The sequence below is a fragment of the Rhinolophus sinicus genome, chromosome 17 (assembly GCF_057876585.1).
Source record: "Rhinolophus sinicus isolate RSI-liver-muscle chromosome 17, RSI-T2T, whole genome shotgun sequence".
In the NCBI taxonomy this organism is placed as follows: domain Eukaryota; kingdom Metazoa; phylum Chordata; class Mammalia; order Chiroptera; family Rhinolophidae; genus Rhinolophus; species Rhinolophus sinicus.
This window is the reverse complement of record NC_142517.1, coordinates 185041421-185064106: the sequence shown is the minus strand read 5'-3', so window position 1 is coordinate 185064106 and position 22686 is coordinate 185041421. Positions and strand designations below refer to the sequence as shown.

The window sequence follows — 22686 nt, the reverse complement described above, 5'->3', positions numbered from 1 at the left end:
CATGTCTTATTGGGGTTAATATGTTGCTTCAGTACATCAACAGTGCCCAAACTAACCACAAGGCGTCTGCCAAACCAGAAAGAGGCCACAGGCCCATATCTCTCGTGCAAATTAACCAGGAACTCATGCAAACTTCCACTGTTCACAATATCTGGAAGATTACCATCTCTGAAAAAAGGCCAACATTTGATTAAACAATCAATTTAACTTGGGAGAATCAGAAAAACAATCGTTGATTATGAATTAACTGTGTCAAAACATGAGACCAAAGGTACATGAAATTCAAATTACTGCAAAATCCAAAACTCAATTATATTTGACTTCTGCTTTCTATAGCTATATTTAGATATGGATTTATCTGATATTTTGAGAATTCGTAACACTTCAAACTAAGTAAGAAAAGGTAAACAAGAAACTTCTGACTTAGATACTAAAAAACTATCCAATTTTGGCAGCACCTCATTCTTAAGATAGCAATGAACGTAACATCATCACAGGCTGATGGAAAACATCGGATCAGCTATGTTAATTTTTTACTTCTTCTATCTTAATCCTGTCTTTCTATTTTCAACTTTGTCTGGCTAGGGGTGAAAGCAATTAAACATTTTGATTTACATAGCCCTCTTTGCTGTTCTTGACAAATTTTAGGTTGTATGCCAAGAGGTGTGCTGAGTGTAAATAAAAGAATTAAATAAGCTGAGTAATCTAAAAATATGGTTTAGTTTTGATAGCAAAAAATTAAGAGCTGACTCTACTTGATTCCAAAAAAATACTCACTTTTCTTCAGTTGGAGTAATCCCCGGAATTCCTGAAGCTTGTCGAGAAGCCTTAAGGAAAAATATTAAAACAGTTTAGTATAATGAATTATCACACATATATTTCCTAACTCAGATGTGTTGTACCAAAACATCTGCAGGATCTTAAATGATGGTTTTCCAATTCAGTGGAATCTCGGGAGACAGGGTATCCAATACAGGTGAAGAGAATACCCACAATGATAGTAAATTCAAATTACTACAAAATCCAAAACTCAATTATATTTGACTTCTTGCTTTCTATGGTTATATTTAGTTATGGATTTGTCTGATATTTTGAGAATTTGTAACACTTCAAACTAAGTTAGAAATGGCAGTAAAAGAACAATGAGATGGTAACCAGTACTGACTGGGAAAGGATGACGGAGGACTCCAGAAAGTGTATCTTCACAGGAAAGAAAATACAACTGACATCTTTGAATACTGGGACAATTTTACTGAGTTGCGTTATGACAGAAATGATAAAATATTTGAAAAAAACTAATGGCAAGTCATTGTGAATAAGCTCTAACGATGTGTAAATATTAAGTACAATCCTTCCTCACTGCCCCAATCCTGGCTTCCCATCAACAGCACGAAGAGGGAGCCTAAGAAGCCTCTGTATGCTGGATAAGGTGGCTCCTACACCATCCTCCACACTTGATTAGCAGAAATGAAGGATGAGCCCCAGGACCCCAGGTTAAATGCTATCCTGCCCTTTACTACCATCCACATCTCTCAAATAGCGTCAATGATGAGATGGATCCCAAGTTTGGCATGCACCTGGCAAGATCCAGCAAAACTTCAATCTACTCGATAATTTTGATCTCACCACTACCATCTGCCTTGAGACCATCAAAAATAATGACATTGTTCCTTACATACTGTATTTCCCCGAAAATAAAATTAGGTCTTATATTAATTTTTGCTCCAAAAGACCATTAGGGCTTATTTTCAGGGGATGTCTTATTTTTTTCACATACAACAATCTATATTTATTCATGTACAAAAATCTACATTTATTCAAAGACAGTCATGTCATCTTCTTCTGGAACATCATTATAATTCTCCAAACCCCGAATTTCGGCTTGAATTTCTTACAACTCCATTTCCTGTAGAACCATTAGCCCCAATCTCTCATGTCCAGCGATAGAGCTCTCCTTAAATGAGCACTTGTCCTTGTAGCCTGCTCGCAGTGCATTGGCAACACAGCTGTCAGTGGTTTTATCCCATGATTTCTTCACCCAAGTCACAACCTCTTGCAGACTAGGCTTCACAGTTTCCACACTGATTTCTCTCCATTCTATTTTCAATGTAGTCATTGATTTCCATGCGCAAATCCTCCTTGGATGGCTTATTTATTGCAATATCAAGAGTCTGGAGATAGGCAGTCACTCCTATGGGAATCATTATTTGATCTATTCTTCTCTCTGCAAGGAAGTTCTTCATGTCTTGAGCGTGGTGAGTGATAGCTGAATCCCAGACGAGGAGTCCTCTTTGGCCACCTCGCAAAACAAGTGGAAGCATTAAATCAACCCACTTCCTTGCAACTGCTTGTGTGCACCAGGCTTTTTCAGTTTCAAGAACATAAATGCCTGAAACACATCCAACCTTATCTTTCTTGCCCTTTGTGATGATTAGAGGTGGGGCTTTCTTTTCATCCAGACAAATTGCCAAAATACAGGTAACACGTGCACTTTCGTAACCAATGGAGGGAATGTAGATTGACGAGGCACCACTCTGATCAATTGTTGTTTGAGATCCTTGGCCCATAAACACTGCGGTTTCATCCATAGCAATCATGTTGGAGAGTTGGTATTTAGAAAAGTTGATGCCATCAACAAAGGACTTGAATGCAAGTACATGTTTAAGAACTTTAGTATCTTCCAGCTTGAACAGTGTTGTCAATCTTAGAGACAGTTCATATCGCTGAAGGAAGCCATCCAGCCAGGATCTACACTCCCTGGGAGATCACTAGTCCCCTAGCTTTAACTACCATTTCTATACACTGACAGCTCCCAAGTTCTATCACCGGCCTGGACTTTTTCTTAAACTCAAGACTTACATACACAATTATCCACTTAGCATCTCCACCTGGATATCTAAATGGCACTCAAATGTAACACATCGAAACCCAAACTCATCTCTACAAATCCCCACTACTTTTCACCAAAATAAAACTAAACAAAAACCAACAACAAAACACTAGTGTTCCCTGGAATCAGTCCATTCTTTCAGCTACTCAGGCTAAAAAATCTGTTTTCCTTGATGTCTCGCTCACATTTCACACTCAGTCCATTGGGAAATCGCATTGGCTTTATCTTCACAATGGATCAGTTCCCACCAACTCTGCTGCCCTGGTCCAAGCCAACACCATCTCTACCAAAATCATTATAATAGCCTCCTAACTACTCTACAAGCTTCCACCGTTGCCTCAGGCCCACAAGTCTATTTTTAACATAGCAGCCAAAATGATTCTTAAAATTTAACGAACAAAATAAAAATTAACTTCCTTAATTTAAAATGTCACCTTCTGCTGAAACCCTCCAGTGGCTTTTGACCCTCAGAGTAAAAGCCAAGTCCACAAAATGGCCTACAACTAAAATCTGCCCTTCATTCCCATCATTCTGACGTTATCTTTCTGATTAATCTCTTCATTTCAGCCACACTGGTCTTCTTGTTTTCCGGGAACACACCAGGAGGGTTTCCCCGACGGCTTGCATTTGCTTTCTCTGCCTGAAATGCTTTCTCAAATATCTGAATGGCTTGGTCCTTCATCTCCACGTCTCTGCTCAAATGCCTCCTTATCTCTTGACTACCTACTTAAAAGTAACAATCCTACCTACACCCAACTTTATTTTTCTCCATAACACTTAACACTAACATACTAAATGTTATTTGTTGTATATTTCCTGTTTCCCTCCACTAGAATATAAATTCCACGAGTCAGGAATTTTCTGTCTGGGTGCTCATCGCTGTATCCCCAGCATATGGAACCGTGTCTGACACATATTTAGTTGAAAAAAATAAAGTGTTGCTCCTATTAGTTAATCAAAGCATAGTCTCATTTAAAGACTATCAAAAATTCAAGACCTGGAGCCACTAAATGTGGTTTCTCAGAAAATATGATATACTGGAAACCACAGGTTGTGTAGTTGTAATATTCCACTCTATTTACCAGCTCTGAAAGTGTTTAAGAAGCTATTTGGTCATTCTCAGTGATGTATTTGGTGGTGTTCGGCAACTTCACACCTTTTTGTAAAAAACCACTACCTTGCTTTATAGAAGAGCACTTCTTAAAGATGATTCCTCAACCACTTGCTCCTTTGTTTTCAGAACCACCCTCTCAGGACAAGGCAAGTAGAGAAAGGCTAGAATGAGATTCAGTGATAAAGCAGAGTGACCGAGACCAGCTCACACATAACATGTAACTGCACAGTGCTCCTTCCATTTGCCTCTGAAGCTGTGCGAGGAGCAGACCAGTTAGGCCCTTCGGGACTCCGAATTCCGGTAACAACCGATCAGAAGACAGATGGAAAGGGAGATGACACAAAAAAATGCTTGGAGAATCCTCGGGAAAGGAAGGAGTGGAGCACCCTGGAGTTTCGTCCACACACACTGGAAAATGGAATTTGGGTTTGGCAGTTACTGCCAAAGAGCCACCCAAAGTACTTGAGACCCGCCCCGTAACGGGCACGTTGCTGGGCGTGGAAAGGCGGGACCCGAGGAACAGCCCTCAGCCGGCCTTTTCCTCGGCTCCTCGGGCAGCTGAGTCGCTCGCCCGTCTCCTCCCGGACCTGCGTAGTTGTCGTGCCGCCCGCACGCTCGCCTCTGAGCACCAGGTGTCGCGCGCGCCAGCCGCGTCCCTCACGTGCTCCTATCGATGCCCCCGCGCGGGCGGGAACAGGACCCGGAACCCTCCCCTCAGGCCCGCCCCCCTGCGGCCCGTAGCGGGCAGAGCTTTGTGGCCAAGATATAGGCTGGGGAGGCGGCCAGAGCCCTGAGGGCCCATACGGCGGTTACCGGGTAGAGGTAGAGCACCGCTCCCACCAACGCCAGCAAGAAGGTAACGGCGAAGATTGCGAAGTCCAACATGGTTCTTCCGCCCGGAGCCACGTCTCGGATCCCTGGCTCGGACAGCAGCGCTTCGGCCTGGGCGGGCCTAAGGAATGAGCGTGTGGGAGAGGCGCCCAGCGGCACAGCGAGCGAATGGACCGCGAGGGGCGGGGCCAACGCCTGGCCGGGCTGGGGGGAGAGCAATGGAGCGCCGAGGAGCGGCTGCGCAGCGGGAGCCGCACCCCGAAGCGGGGGTTACGGTGGACAAGACTTCAGGATACGCCCACGATTTGGGGCCGGAGTTGCCCGGAGAAACAGAGCCCAGGCTTCTAAAAAATGCCAGGAGTTATCATCGCTCCTCCCCATCATTGCTCTGCCGGGACCAACACTTTTTCCAGTGGCTTTAAATTTAAAACTTGTAAAGCAATGACTCTCACAATGTGGTTCCCGGACTAGCAGCAGCAGCATTGCTGGGGAACTTGCTGGAAATGCAGATTCTCCATCCCATACCAGATCCTCAGAATCAGACACTAGGAGAGAGAGAGGGCAACAGCAATCTGTGTTTTAACAAAGCTGTTAAACGCAGTGATAAACCACTGATCTAACTAACCTGAACAGGGAAGTGTCAGAGCCAGGCACCTTTAAGTGTTCCTTGTTTGGCAAAAGAATTTATGTTTTAAGTGCTAGGAAATGTGATTCCGTGACATTCGTGGTGGATAAGATTTCCTGGCTCCGCTAGACGTTCAGTAAATTGCTTGAATTTTCTAAGCTTCCATTTCTTTTTGTGTCAAACAGCGGAAATAATACCACACAGAGTTACCTGTAGGGTTAGATATTTTACTCAGCACAAATATCCAATATTTTATTTGGCACAGCTCCTGCAAAAGTGGGATCTACTTTAGCATTTAGCATTAGTTGTTCTTAATTAGGATCCCTCTTCTATTTCACATGACTCAGAAGTTTTGACATAGATAATGGAAGGCAAAGCCCGCTGCTTACTGGCGTTCCCTTTAGTGAAAGCGTCCTGAAAGTGTTTATAGATTTTATAGCGTTAATAATATAAAGTATCCAAAGGGGGGGAGGGTAATTAGCAAATCATTCCAGATTGCATTTTAGAACTTCTATGATAAATGACTCATTTTATGAATATGCATGTAAAATACTGAAAATGGCGAATCTTTTGGCATCTATAGTAAATGCATCAAAGCGTTGCTATTTGAGATTTAATTTTGCAGAACTAGTTTTAATTCTAGTTCTCTGTGTACAGATTTCTTTCTAAAGTTCATTTTTAAATATCTTTGGAATTTTTAAGACATTTCTCATCAAAATCATGTTCCAAATCGGTTTTCAAAACAGTTTTTAAATGCATAATGTAGCAGTAACCCTAGGCACCAATCCTCCAGGATATGTGGACTCACTCCCCTTTTATCAATTGACCTATATATAGCCTGAGACGCTCTGAAGTTGAGGGTCTATGAAAAAGAAACAGAAATTACAGAAGTTGAACAGGGCACAGTAGTTTAGAGATTGAGTCTCTAAAACTATACAACGACCTCTTGTGTTCTTCAAATTTTTGCCTAAATCTTCCTGAAAAGTATTTTTGAAAAACAATTTATATACTTTCACACATTTTTGTGGTGACATCTAAAATTTCTATCTTCAAAGGATTAAATTTCTTATAGAATTATATTGTAAGTATTCACATTTTGAAAGTTATATCTGTCTTTTACATGTATAAAAAGGAATTTAAATACCATAATGCTGTGATGACTATCATCAGACATTTTTTTTAAAATACATAAACCTGTGAAGAGCTGGAAATTTTCCATGGTTTCTTTTTCTGAACTTATTTCTATTTCATTTATCCCACAGAGTTTTATCCTAACATATTTGTATCCTTGAAAGTTTTTTCATCACCTGTAATACTTCAACATGTATACATGTTGAATTGTTGAATTTTTAAATATTTTTCAATTCTGTATCTCTAAAACTCCTATTAAATATTTTTTAATATTTTAAAAGATTTAAACATTTAAATATTTAAAAATTTAAAACATTTAAAGTTTTAAAACAAATATTTCTTCAGGATCACATTATTACAGTTTTGTTACACAAGTGATCAAAAAATGAGTACTTAACAGAATTTGATAAAGTAGTAAACATAACCAGAATTCTATTGGAAATACATCTCTTCAGATGGATGGGCATTTTTTTCAATTAGTTTGTGTATTTATGAATGAAAATTTGTTGCTAAAATTAGCCAGGATTCATTATCAATTCATTTTTTTGTTATAATAAATGTAAGCCCTGGAAAACCTTTTTCACATAAATAACAAGATGGGACATTGCTATAGCAACATCATTCAATATTTTGCAGTCCTTTTGAGATACAGGCTGAAAATCATTTATATATATTAAAATATGATTAACTAGCATTATATTATATTTAATGGTCTGTTGCCTCACCTTCACATCTCAATTAGGTCCTCTCCATTTTACTGAAAATAAAGAATTGTAAATGGAAACATCTGTGCTAGTTGTTCTCCATTCTCCCTCCCTCCTCCCCATACCCTCAGATCCATTCTCTGCCTATATTGTGACCATCAGAGCTAATTCCTACAGATGAGACCACCTGAGAGCTCTCTTATAAACTCGCCTCTGGTAGGGTTCCACCAGTAGGAGGCATCAGTACACTGAGGCTGAAAGAAAGCAGGTTTAGACGCTTCCCTTTTTTTGCTCCCTGCCCACTCTGAGCCACATTATCTGGCAGGGGCAGAATCCCTCTACACCTACAGCTTTTGAGGTAGAGGTGCCTCTCCTCACCCTCTCTGAGAACAGTAATATTATTTTCTCTCCTTGCCCCTTCAGACCTAGGAGTGATAATGGTTGTCCCTGTTGCTAGTCCCTGGATACTTCAGCATCCCTTGTTGGTGCCCCAATCCTGCTCATAGCTTAGCATATAGTCCCTTCATTAAAGTCTTTTGAACCATCTGAGTTAGATACTGTTTCCTGTCAGAACTGACAAGTGGGCACCAGGAGTGCCTCCCAGAAACAAGATGGCATTCTGGACCATGTTAAACACATACTTGATGACCATATGAATGACATACATCCTTGATAGTCTGTGGCATGCAGTGGCAACAAGATTATTCAAATTATCACCAGTGGTGGCATAGGACGGAATGCCAGTAGGGGACAAACCTTTGGGTGGTCAAGTGACTCTTGATGGCAACATAGGGATTACAAAAGATAGCTATTTCTGACTGCACTGTAGATCTTATTATATAAGGAAAAAATAATTATGCTCCAGGCCTTGAATTCTCAACACAAGATACAAATGAACCAGAAAGATTCTCTGGTGGTCTCAAAAGATCCCCTTACCTTGTGCAGCTGCAGGCTGACATGGCTGAGTATCAGGCTCCAAAATCTAATTGTGCAAGTTGTAGAGGTACAATGCCAGTTAAAAGCACGACCTTACTAAGTCTCTTATTCTAAAGTTAGGGCACTGTTTGAAAAAGAAAAGGACTCATATCAGGACATCTGGTCAGTGAAAGACAAAGCTGACATCCCAAGTTTCTCTGAACCTTCCTTGCTGATGGAAGGAAACCAAAGTGTCCAGGCAACATCTGTACCTCACAATTCAGTGGGACTCTCGCTATGTCTTCTGTGCCCCTTTGGGGACTAGGACCTGTAATCATGAAGAGCCCAGAGTTTGTGGGAATGGGAAGCACAAAGTCTCCCAGTGAGTCATTAGGCATGAAAGTCAGAGGTACTACTTCTGCTTTCCCTCGATTCCCAGATCTATGCATTATTCTAATTGGAGCCATTGCACCATATAAAAGGCTGTGATTTAATGAGAATAGTAAATCCTTAAGGATAACGCCTCATCCTTGTAAACTAACTTCCTCCAATGTGATGCTTCACCAACCCATTCTGATGCTCGATCAGGATGGCAGCTTGGGGGGGATGGATGTAATATGATCAGTGGATCCCTTTGTCAAGGGCTTCCTCTAGCACTTACTTTATATCACTATTAAGTAAATAGGGTCCTTTGGTCTGAACTGATGTTATGTGTGATCCCTTGCCAGTGAATCAAATACTCCAAAGCCTTAAGATAATGGTGTTGGATGAGGCCCTTTGGACAGAAAAGGCAAACCTACATAATATACATGTCTATTCCTGTGAGAGGGAACCTCTAGTCCTTCCAGAATGGAAGGGGTCCAAAATAGTCAATTTTCCAGCAAGTTGTCCATTGGTCTTGTTGAGGAATTATGCTATATCGGTACTAAGCATTGCATTATGCTGCTGATGAGTTGGACATTCAGTGGTGGCAGTAGTTCAACCAGGCTTGGTAAGTGCAGAGAGTTCATGCTGTTGAAAACATGTAGTCTCCATTTCTGCCATTGTGGCTACTTCTTTCACTGTACAAGCTTTGAGTGGCCAATGCAGGGACTACATGAACTGGATAGGTTGCTTTGTCCACTTGATTGTTTAGTGCCTCTTTCATGGTGGGTGATCTCTGGTGTTAATACGTAAGGAAAAGATCTTCACACTCCTTTCCACTCCCATATGTTCATCTATATATATACCTCTATCCCAGACCTTTTTGTCCTCAATCTTAATTTTTTTTTCCATTCATGCCTCTGATCAGTGGGCCAGGCCGTTCATTTGCCTATGATTCCATATATATTCTAACTGTGGGCCTCTTCTCTCCATGCAAAGTGAATGACATGGTGCACCTTTAAAGATCTGCCCATTGAGATGGTTTTTGCTTGCCACCGTCTTTCAAGACTGCCCATAAGGATTCAATTAAGTTGCTGCCTACTTTTAGCTTCATCCATATACTGAACCATCCCATCTGTAAATCAAGCTTAGGCTTTTTCCTCCTCCTCCATCTAATCATATAGGATCACCTACAAAACTAAATAAGTTAGCTGAGGAAAGAGTACTGGTGCAACAGTAGTTAACACTATGGGACCTGGGCTACTTGCTCCAGCACCTTGACTCTGTCCTGTGGTCCTTAAGACTTGGTGGTCTGACAAAACCTAGATGATGGGCAGTGTTGGGAAACTGAGTCTCTTACACGCAAGGTAGGTATTAACGGCCATTTTGTTCTGGATATACCCTTTCCAGGATGTTTGTACAGCAAACCTTAGAAGGTAGAGAGTTTCCTTCTGGAATAGAAGGCAAATTTGCTTACTTATTGTACAATATGTCACCCTCCAGGGCAAAGGTCAGGCAGGTTTGCCTGCAGCCAATTATAAAAGATTCAACTTTCCTAAACTAAGATTCTTTGCTTGTGACACTAAGATTGTGAAATGTATTCTTATGATTTCATCTAGAAGTTTATAGCTGTAGGTTTTACATTTAGGCCTATAATTCACTTTAAGGTGTTTTGTAAGGAAAAGGTCAGAGATCATGATTTTCCCATATGGATAACCAAGTCTAACACCATTTGTTGAAGACTGTTCTTTCCCCATTGAATTATTTTGGAACATTTGTAGATAATTCATTATATATGTATGAATATATCTAAAGGGCTTCTATTTTCTTCCATTGATCTACATGTCTATCCTTATGCTAATAACACATCCAGATTACTGTAGCTCTATATTAAGTCTTGAAATCAGAGTGTAAGCCTTTCAACTTTTTTTTTCCAAATTGTTTTGGCTACTCTGAGTCCTTTGTATTTCCACATAAAATTTAGAATCAGCTTTTTAGTTTCTTCGAATCTCCGTTTATCTAGGTTTTCAATTTTTCTCAACAATATTTTGTAGTTTTCAGCGTACACGTCCTACAAATATTTTATTACATGTACTCCCAAGTATTTCATATTTTTCAATGCAATTCTAAGTTATGTTGTTTTGAATTTCAACGTGCCATAACTAGCATATAGTAACGTTAACATAACCTTTTTTTGTATACTGACGTTGTGTCCTGTGACTTTGCTAGAATCATTAATTCTAGTAGTAGTGGTAGTAGTAGTGTGTTAGATCTCTTAGGATTTTCTACCTACGTATCATGTTAACTGCAAAAAAGGATACTGTGCTGTTTCTTTTCCAATATGTAGTGTTTTTTTTTCTTGCCTTATTGCACTAGCTAGGACCTACAGTAAATTTGAATAGGAGTAGTGAGAACAGGTATTCTTGCTTTGTTCCTAATCTTAGGAAGAGATAGTTCAGTCTTTTACCATTAAATATTATGTTAGCTTTAGGTTTTTCATAAATATCCTTGATTACATGAAGGAAGTTCCCTTCTAATTTTAGTTTACTGAGAATTTTTTATCTTGAACAGATGACTTTTTGTCAATTGACTTGCCTGCATCTGTTAAGATGACTATATGGGTTTGCTTTCTGTTAATATGGTGAATTACATGCATTGATTTTTAAATGTAACCCAATCTTAAATTCATGGGATGAACCATGGTCATGAAGCATTATTGTTTTTACACATTGCTAGAATTGATCTGCTAATATTCTCTTAAGGATTTTTGTGTCTTTGCTCATAATGGACTGTATTTTTCTGTTTTACCACGATGAGACGGAGGGGTAAGACTACATGCCTTTCAATATTTTTGTTTCTCTATTTCCTGCAGAATCCTAAATTACCCCTTTTTATTTTTCTCCATCACCACCCAGTCTCCAAAGTGAATGCATTTTTACACTCTCAAGAAGCAATACTTTCTGAGATCGCCACATCAAATGTTGCATACTAAGTCCTCCTTTTTTATATACAGTACTCTGATCCACTCAAACTCTTTTTCAATATTTTTGTACTTAGGATGGGCTTTCTTTACCTGGGAGTCTTTTTTTTTCCTTTTTAAAGTTCATCTTAGGTCCTCTATTCACCTAGTCTCAATTTTTCTGGAGTCTCCTTGCTATCTACAAAGGTGTATTGTAAAAACGTAAGAGATAGTTCTGCTGGAATTTTTTATATTTCTAAGTAATTTGAAGTTTGTAGTATTATGTCTTCTAGATATTTTGAAAGGATGGGATTTTTTAGGTTGTTATTTCTTCTTGTTTATCTGTATGGTTTTTTGGAGAACATGAAGAGAGATTTGTCTGTAGGTAATTATTATCTTAGGCACCCTGTAAATCTAGATTCGTCTATTTTGAATCTGCTTTAACATTCATTCATTAATTTTCCACCTTCTGAAATTTTTTATTGTTTATCTTTTCTATTTTATTAACCTTGTAGGTTTATGCTTTTGTCCTTGTAGGTTGTCTTCACTGTTGTTCTGATAGAATTTTAATATAAAGCAAAATTAAATACAGTACTTATATTCAATCTGTTACCCTTAACCTAAAGTGTATCTTTTCTAAGATCTGTGCAAACAGAACCAACTATGGCAAATGTTAAGTGGTAAAGGCTCCTTCTAGTTGATCAGTATTTTACTTACCTGAATTAAAGATTCCAAAAAAGTAAAATATTTATTATCTTTTAAAATACAGCAAATTAATTTTTTGGATATTAATAGAACTCATATTTTCCTTTAACAAACACCTTTTCATGCTGGTTAAGTTAATGGCTTACTAGCTAAAAGCAGAATGTTTCCTAAATGACACACATTCTCATTTCAAACCTCCATATAATTTTACCACATAAGATTTGTGAATACTAATTGCAAAGTGAAACTAGTTATATCATTTGGTAAGGGAATAATTTGGCTCAGGTAGCAAAAGGGAAAAGAATGCATAACTGGTATGTACTACTGGTTTTTCATGATCATTACTGTGTTAGGTTGAATAATGGCACCCAAATATGCCCGCATCCTAATCCCTGGAATTTGGGAATGTTACAGAGGTGATTAAGCTAAGGATCTTGATATGGGAGATAAACCGGAGATTATCCAGGTGTGCCCAATATAATCACAATAGGCCTAATAAGAGGGACACAGGGAAGAGTCAGAGGCAGAGAAGGCAATGGATGATGGAAGCAGAAATTAAAGTGGTATTTTTGGAAGATGGAGTAAGTGGCCATAAGCCAAGGAACACACAGGCAACTAATAAAAGCTGAAAAAGACACGGAAACGGATTTTCCCCAGAGCCTCCAGAAGAAATCAGCTTTGCTGACATCTTGACTTTATTCCAGTGAAACTTATTTTGAATTTCTGATCTTCAGATTGTAAGAGTAAACTCATGTTGTTTTAATCCACTAAATTTGTAGTAATGTATAGCAGCAAGAGGAATGTATAAAATCACTTTTAAGTGCAATGATGTAACTTAAAGGGAAACAAGGCAAGGTATCTAATGTTATGAGAACAATATAATACATCAGTTAAATACTTCATAGATAATTAGATTTAGGGTATCAGCTCTTCACCGCAAAGAAACTTGTTTTGCCTCTCTTATTAAAAGATCACCCCTTGCCAGGGAAGTATAGATTTCACTTTTGTGAAATATAATCTAATCACTGAGTTCCTTGAATAAGATTAGCCCCTTTATCTTAAAATCTGTGTTGCTTAACGTAATATGTATTGTATATTCACCTGTTTAATAATTTTTTATTAATCTTTCAGTGCATTTTTATGAAGGAACTCCATACTTATTACCCAATATTTAAACATATATAGCAATGATCTGGATTCCCTACAATCAACGATAATACTACTTTCAGTAATGTGAAACTATAATTATTTACTACAATACTATATTTCTCACCTCTGATCCTTCATTTCATTTGATTCCTGAGCTATCATTAACATTGCTATTTTACAGATGAAGTAATTGGAACTAGATAGCTTAAATGTTTTATTCAAAGTCATAAGCTAGTGGATAGTAGAAATATAACTTGAAGCCAGATCTTTTGTTCTAGATGCATGCCCTTTCCACTATATCAATTCTGTTTTTTAGATATATGACAATATCTCAAAATCTTGCCCAATATTGTTGACTTTATATTCAAAATTTATATTATATTTTGTTGTTTCAACATATTTAAAAAGTAGTACTGACATTAGTACACTAGGATCTGTTGATGGTATATAAGGCAACTGTGAGAAATAAAATGAAGGTTGTCTTCAGAAAGAATGAGCACTGGAAATTAATACACTGCATTATAAATTAGTACATTTACATTGTAATTTACATAATCACTCTCTTATGAACTTGTGCTAATTAGCATTATCAAGCTTATCTTTTGGATACTGTTGGGGCCAGATCCTGAAACATGACAAGTTATTCAAGTTAATACCGTTCTGAGAAAGTCTGCACCTGCATAAATCTCTCCGCAAATTTATGGCTCTAGTTAATAATACTATTAATTTATATAATCACTGCTCATTTACTCAATATGGGAAAATCAGAATATTTGCATACAACACAACTGTTCATATTAAAATGATTTTCAGTTTTAATAAAAATTTAGATGGTTTTCTCAAATAAAAGTTGCTCAAATTGTTACCTCAAATAAAAGTTCTAGATGATCTGCATATTCTCTTTCAGATGTAAAATTTGATAAGCACTGTTTTCAGGCTGTCAATGTTCTTTTTCAACCTCTTTGGCACTGTGTTCAAGTTCTCATGTAAGCAAGTTCGCATGTGTTTTCCCATTTGTAAATCCCTCTGTGATGTTTCTTCACAGTATTCTGACAAAAAACACTTAAACAGGATTCTGAAAGTACTACTCTATGCTGAATTAAACTCATCTTCACCTTCTCTTTAATCATCTTATCAGACGCATCTGAATGACTTGGCACACTATTTTCTTCTGAAAATCCATGATTTGTTAAAGGATTTGGGCTGTAAGTTGAAGTTGAATAATGTAAAAAGGCAGCTACTTTCCAAAAGAATTTTATGTCACTAGAATGAATAATGGAAGTTCACAATTTTTCCATAGCCTTCTCCTAACTTTTCCAACCTCTGCAAAGTTACAATTAAATGGATCCAACTTTAGAAAATGCACCAAACAACATATAGGTAAAGAGTTTTAGAAGAATTGAATAGACCGGCAAAGTCATTCTAAGTTCAGTAGTGAAAAAATAAAAATTAGTAAAAAAATTCACAATTAAAAAGTTTTAAAAAAATGTTTAACCTCAGATTCTAACTAAATGAATGATATACTATATGGTGAAAAATGTAATCTCCAGTATTATTGTGTAAAACAAATACATCTATTTAAAGGTTGGTATGGTGTTACAGACTTATTTCACAAAAGCAAGGCAGTCTTATGTAAGCCTATAACTGACTTGGCTTGGATTATCCTGTGCCGGAGCAATTTCACCTATGAATTAATGCACGAAGTTTCCAATTCTAGTAAAATATCTTTAATTAAAGTGAATAGTGCAGATATGGGGCTAGACTGCAAAAAGGTTAATGTTCATTACTGTTGTTCTGGATCTGAAGACAAAAGTACTACAAAGAACCTGAACCAAAGCTTGGGTTCTGTCTTACTATGGATTAAGTTCTATAACTCTTAACAAAACAGAAAAATTAGGTCATTTAGACTGTCAAAGTTGATGAATAAAATACTTTCATTGTGAAAGGAAATAAAGTTTTAAAAAAAAACCTGACCTAATGTATTGTTTAACTACAAATAGAGATTTCTGGCTTATGATCATTTCCTGAGGGAAAAGTGTAACCATCTTTCTGAGGTGGCTTTAAAACAAAAGGCTTAATATCTGTCATTATATATGACTGGTCAATTAACATAACATTCACCTTATGCACATAGGACCACAGAAAAAATTCTGCTCATATGAGAAAGAAGCAGTGATCAACGTGCCGTTTAATAAATATTGTATTTAATTCCTTGCTTACTCAAATAACTTAGCCAAGGTTAAGATGTAATCAGAACCTATCAATTGAGAATTACAAATCAGTTGAAGAAAGTAACATTTTTTTAATTTGTTTCAAACCCATTTCCATATACAAAGCTAATTTATTATGTACAAAATAAATGTACATTCTTAGAAACTATTGGAATACAAATTTCCAAAGGACTAAAAAAAGTGCAAAATTTTCAATTATCTTCAGTCATGCTATACAGAAATAAATCAAACATTAGCTCATATACACACATTGGAAAAATTTTAAAATAGCACTTGATGTAACAAAACAAAACATACAACTTATATATTTCATTTTAAAAAGATGAAGGGAAGAATGTATTGCACCAAATTAACAGTAACTTCATTATAATGAGAATACTAATAAAAATTACTTACATATCTTTATTGAGTCTAAAACTTTCTCAACTTTAAAACCTATTTTTTGGCATACAAATATTCACTGAGTCAGTTCTGCACAGTCAATAATTAGATATAAATAAGGCGTAATATTCTTTTTCACGGTCAATTCCAGTAGGAAAAATGAGAAGGAACGTTTATGATAACTAGATAACTTTTTGAATTAAATATTTAAGTAGCAGCACAATTTGCAATTTTTTTATATGTAATTCCGAATTTTCAGCTATCCTCTGAATTGACTATGTGCAAATACACACACACACACACACACACACACACACGTATTCAAGTCACTGTTACCCTCTGTGTTAACACAGAAATGCTCCTATTTAATCTGGGTACCAGAAAAACTGACATAAGAGACAAATCATTTGTTTGATATTTTTCTGTCATAATGGATTCACTTCTATAGCAATGCATTTAATAGAAAATGATTGTCTGGCTAGATCTCTGATTAATTTTTGCAATTTTTTTGCTCCAAGTCTTTAAAAGCATAATAGCTGGGGGGAGAAAAGCCAGACCTGTTAGGAGTTTCTGAAGAGAACAGACCAGCCATATTGTTTTCTAACAATTTTCCTTTGTAAAGCTAACTAAAATAAATAGTAGCCACAAAAAAAGTTTAGTTATGGTACTTAGGAATTACAGAAAGCAGTAAAAAACAGAATAAGAAAAAAATGTCTAAAATGTACAAGATTTTTAACAGTAAGTTCTACTGTAATATGTCATAATTTTGTAAGAAGTATAGAAACTATTACAATTAAATAATTTAAAGGTTATCTAAGAAAAGCAATCAAAATCCCAAAGGAAGAAATAAAATTATTCTCTTTAATCCTTAAGTAAGAAATTAAGGTTGAAATTCTTTTCCATAAAGTCTGACAACTGGTATCTCCTTACCAGAACCACTATCTCAAGTGTTTATTAATATAATTTTAGCATTCTGAAGAGCAAAATAATATGTCTATCACAGATAAGTTTCTTTTCCTTCAAAATGCAAGAAGAGTATTTCTTGAATTTGTAGGTTGAGCCCACTAAATCTTAAGCCACACTGCTTATACAACATAGGGAAAAGTTTCTAGGGAACATCAAAAATAGCATTTATCATTAACTAGTTAGTTCACTGGTTACCAGAACCTCTAATTTTAATACATGTTGAAATATATTATTACCAAAATAACATTTCAAAAGGTCCAATTGGAATAACACTTTTTTTAAAGTTTATATTTTCACCTATAAAATGTAATTTTATTTTCCAGTCTCAATTCCTAACTTGTTTTCTAATCTCAAATTAAATTACAACACTACATTGTAACAGTATTATAACTAGCTAATCACTTTGTACACTCAAAAATAGTTATAAATTTTAAATAACAAGACAGCCATATTATAAGTGAAAACACACACACACACACACACACACACACAAACACACACACAAAACTCCACCAACAGTCAACTTTGAAAACTGAATGGGTAATTCTTTCAGTGACAAAATTGTGCTGTTATTATTATAATATTTGTAAAATAAGTTTCCAAGGAAACATATTAAAACTATACCATGGAAAACAAATGTTGAATTAGTGACTCTCTACTTGCTTTTTTCCTTTGAATTTTCAGTTCATAAGATTGTAGGCATTAAAACAAAAGTAAATACAGTTACATTTCTTTTTTTCACTAAAGCCATTAGCTTCATAGATCCAAATCCTGCAATGTGTTCAGAAATTATCTACATGTGACAATTGTCAGTTGAGATAATCTAAGAAGATGCGTCTGAAGAATTACTACAATCTACCAGAAAAGTATCTAATAATATTGCCACTTTTACACAAGTTTCTTGTACTGAAGAAAATCACTTAACTGCTATAATCTGGGATGGACTTATATTTTTAATGTAGAAAATTGAATTGTTTCCAATATAGGCCTAAATATCTTAAATGTTAATGCTTTATTTTCTGTAATACTAGGACATTTTGTATGAAAAATTGAAGATTATTTCCATACAGAGGCTATACCGACAAAAGTCATCAGAAGTGGAAGGAATTTATCCAATGCTTTTAAATAGGAAAATTCTATTGATTACTAGCTCCAAGGTTACAAGGGATCTATTAGGTTGGTGCAAAAGTAATTGCAGCTTTTGTATTTATTTTTAACCTTTAAACCACAACTACTTTTGCACCAACCTAATAAATGGTTTTTAAATATAGCATTTTATTACTCATGCTTATTATCAATGCTTTAAAACATTACCTAATTCAAATATGCAAATATTCACTGACAGTCACTAGGAATTAATAAAACCAAACACTTTTTTTTAAGGTAATTATTAGTTACAATTTTCAAATATGAAAGGTCTGAGAAGGGTTTATGATAATAATGCAGAAGAAAATTTGGTTTCCATAGCACGTAATACAAAGACAAGCGGGCATTCCAATCAAATTTTTGATAAAATGTCTCCAAAGATAATGATTAAAAGTGTTTTCAAATAAGCCTGTGAATATTAGATCTGATTTATAAAAATGAGTGAATATAATTTCTACAGAGTAAAATATTTTAAGATATAATAATCCTGAGACATTATTTATTTTATACCAAGAACATCAAATAAAGAGAGTCACAAAGTCCAGAGTAGTGCCTAGACTTCTGTAAATTTATAAAACTTCATTGACAAGTCTGATCTGCAATCTTAGTTAAGAAACACTGGCCTAGAAAAATGCTAGATTCAAATTAAAGAAGTAAGGTTGTGGTCAGCATTTTAATAATATTGAAATGATGATGCCTAATGTCATAAGAAAAAGTATCACAAGAACTCTGATGCAGGGAAACTCTCCAGAACAACATTCTCCATAGGGTCAAGTTTAAAACAAATGAAATGACAAGTATATAAAGAAATGAATTAGGTAAAAGAATATTGAAAATGGGTATCTGTTGAGAGATAAAAATATTTAAGACTGGTCACTTACTGGGAAAGAACAGTTTCAGTTGATTACAGAAACTGTAATTAGGACAAGCTATGTGTCTGGCTGATGAAGAAAAACAACAGGTTAGATTTAGAAAAGAAAAAGAACATACTTCATTTCTTATATCAGTCAAAAACTATATCCTAAAAACAAGTTAAAGAACTTATTTATGGAAGACAAGTTTAGTGACGTATTTGAAGAGACCAACCTACACACACACAGCCCCCATGATACTACATATTATATTTTTATTTAATATAGTCCATGCACTTGCATCTTTCCATTGGAAAGGTGATAAAGACAATGCTACTCATTTTATAAATATAAATATATAAAAGGAGCTAAGTTTTTCAAATTCAATTTAAAAATTTCCATTAGTGATTTCTTTAGTAGTAACAATATAAAATATACTTAAATGTAAAGGCCATGAGTCTATCATTAAAGAAAAATATGGTATTCAAGTTCACAAATTTATCTGCCTATTCCTATTCAAGAAAAATATTTAAAAATCTTAAATTAAGATTCAAATTTCGTATCTAAATTCTAATTTACTATGAGGGCACACTTATTCCTTCAGAAGCATGAAACTGATTTTTAATACCAGTTCTTTAAGGATAATTTTACACGCCTTACATTGAGAAAAAAAAAAAAGCCTCACTGATATTCCTTGCTAATGATGAATGAATAGTTGGTATTTTCTCTCCCACAAAAGAATATAACCTAAAAATAGCACTGTGACCTAAAGAAAACTGATAGAAACTTATTCATAGCTGACATGAACTTCACAAACTTAAAAGATTTTAAACCAACTAGGCAAACTTCATTTTCACATACTTTTCTAATTTTCATGCCATGATCTATTTTATATTCTCCAATTTTACCTAAGTAATGACAGAATACTGGTTGGAGAGAGTTGAAAAAAGTCTTATAAAGCTTCTTTATTCTCTAAGTGAGTGCAACTATTATGTTTGCATACTTAACCTCACTCTCTAAAAAGTAAAATCATCATCTTCATATAAATCTCTCATCACCAGGATGCTGAGATTATTACTTCCATCATCACCAGTGTTAAGAAACAAAACGAGATGAAAAGTTCTGCAAAGACAACAGACTTTATAATAGCCAAGTTGAGATATTGGATTCATTAACTGAAATGCCCACCTGTTATTCCATTCCAATGATACTATTAATATTATCTCCCATCATACAATATAGAAATAATTTCTATGGATATCATCTAAAAACACCAGAATCCCCCCAAGTATATCTTTCCACTGATTTTATCTAGTGATTTTTAATTTAGCGGGCTAAACTGTTTAAAGGAGAATATTATTTGACCAATAGTTCTACTATTAGGTTGGTGCAAAAGTAATTGAGGTTTTTGCAATTATTTTTAACTGTTTAAACCACAATTACTTTTCCTCCAACCTATATTTGCTGCTTATTTAAATAAACTTTTAAGTTCCATTCCTCTAGACTGTTGCTAGTATTCTCAAAGATTTTCCTCAAAATTCTACATTTTTGGTTTTTACTCTTTGGACAAAGTAATATAAGATGTAATTCTACTGCTCTGAACATCTACTGTTAGTCTAGGTAGGATATCTACTTTACTGTAAACAAACCTCCCTGCTACTTATGCTAAATAGTAATTGGGATGAAAATGCTTCTAGTATAACCTTTTATTAGTCCTGACTCAAATAGAACAAATCTATTCAAAAAAGCTTCCCTAAACAGAATCCTTTACTACTTGTTATAAATTTTTCACTCTCTCAGAGGGTTATAAAGAAAAGGGTACTAGATATTGTAGGCAACAAGGAGAGAAGAATTGCAAAGCAAAAATTTCTCAAAGATTCAATTGAGATGACAACTGGATGTAAGGAAATCTATGGTTTGTGGAATGAAAAAGAATATTATTATTTTAAGAAGCTATTAGAGTGAAAAGTCTTACTTTTTTCTGATCACAGACCCCTTTAAGAAAGCCAAGAGACAATTCATTCTTGAAAAAAATGCAGTTAACACACACAATTTTTACACAGTTTCAGGAAATTCATAAATTCCCACAAGCCCATAGAATCTCAGATTAAGGACACTCACAGTTGTAAAAGCTCTTTGACCTAACACAAAAGATGACCTTATACAAGCACTAGGTTTAACAATCTTTGAATTTCAAAATAAATCTATCAGTTTCTTACTATAAAATCTTGAATAGTAAACCATAATGTAACAATTAGTTATGTATAACAAAATCAATTGCAATCCTAAAAGTTATACATAACATGAAATAGAAATGTGTTATTTTTAAAAATTACTATTATATCTAAATGACTAGTTTGAGTTATACATATCTTTTCAATTCATTCATCACATGGAAGTCCTACATAAAAATGTAATATATTTGGATATCATTGCTAACTCTTCTAATTAGCAGGGGAAAACACAGTATTTGCTTAGTAAAGAAAAAGTCAAGAAATTTTGAATTTTGCAGATATAAATTGTGCTGCAAATGCTACTTAAAGGACTCAACTGTCAAAATCATAATTAGCATTTTTCCTTAGTTGTACTACTAATAAAATACATCTGCAAAATGTATCTCTAGTTTCTTTTATTCCTATTCAACCTTTATTATTTAAGAATATAATACATTTCAATAAATTCTCATTAGTAATGTGCTAAGTAGTAGTGGAATGAACCAATATGCTAGTTTTAATAGTCTTATTTTCAACTTGTGAAAACCTGGAATTTATACTGAGTTTTGAAAATCCAAGTATGCAACAGATACCTCTAAAATATTTCCTCCAATCAGGAGTTCCACAAATAAATTGATGTATTTTTAAATATGGTGGTCAGTATACGGGAAAATGATTAACAAAAGAATGTTTTATTAGAAATACCTTAAATATTGCTCTTTAGAATAATAAGCATATTGAATCTAACTTCATTTTTAGAAGTTTGTTTCTAAAAATGGATATAATAATCATTAGGAACAGACCATTAAATCTAATTAGATGTATTTTCTCAAATCCATCTTAGTGTAGGCCAAGAATTACTTAATAAGATTGGATCCAAAAATGTTAATCAGAAATTTTTACAGTGAATAATAATACAACCTATATCCTTCTACACATACCCTACCAAATTTTGGTAATCACAAAGTGATTTTCAGGGATAAAAGCCCTGAAACATTTCAGACAGTTGAGAGATGGAGTTAAAGTGACAAAGCAATAAATCAAGTTTCAGTTACCGATGACAAAAGATGAAAATAACAATCACTTGGAATCTTGAGTATTATATTCAGTTTCTCCAGATGAAATCTGGTTGAGTCGTTTGCTAGATCCCCATAATTTTCGAGAAAGCTGACCTGAACGCATCTGTTTAAAATAATACAGAGAAATGAAGAATAACTGTTAGTAAGAAAGGAAAAAAAGATAAATGAAATTCATAAAGACATTAATTTTGTGAATGCAAAAAATACTTTTGTTAGCAGGATCATTAACATTTTAATGATTCTTGATTAATAATAATTAAAGAAAGGCTTATCTCTGCATTGTCTTTCAGTTGAGAATGGTATAACGCCAATATATAACTTTTTAAATTAAATGTCCCAGGTATTTCAGAATTACCAGATTCTTACTTTATATACTAACAAAAACATATTTCACTTCATTAAGATAATCTTTTCAAATTATATTTAATCTAGC

At 35.0% G+C, this 22686-nt stretch overlaps 2 protein-coding genes across 10 annotated transcripts in view; both read right to left on the bottom strand.

Annotated features, from left to right (window-relative positions):
• The window catches only part of CYP20A1 (cytochrome P450 family 20 subfamily A member 1), a 59901-nt gene extending 54926 nt beyond the window's left edge, over positions 1-4975 (bottom strand). For all 3 annotated transcript variants that reach the window (XM_074340479.2, XM_074340472.2, XM_019726861.3), the window contains exons 1-3: positions 4818-4975; positions 778-827; positions 2-168 (exon numbers count right to left, since the gene is read on the bottom strand). In XM_074340479.2, the coding sequence (XP_074196580.1) occupies positions 2-168; positions 778-827; positions 4818-4889 (289 nt within the window). In that variant the 5' untranslated portion in view covers positions 4890-4975. The remainder of the gene's footprint in view (position 1; positions 169-777; positions 828-4817) is intronic.
• A 10581-nt stretch (positions 4976-15556) lies between these two features.
• Positions 15557-22686, bottom strand: part of NBEAL1 (neurobeachin like 1) — a 150306-nt gene continuing 143176 nt past the window's right edge. For all 7 annotated transcript variants that reach the window (XM_088794483.1, XM_088794487.1, XM_088794482.1 and 4 more), the window contains one exon: positions 15557-22356. In XM_088794483.1, the coding sequence (XP_088650609.1) occupies positions 22255-22356 (102 nt within the window). In that variant the 3' untranslated portion in view covers positions 15557-22254. The remainder of the gene's footprint in view (positions 22357-22686) is intronic.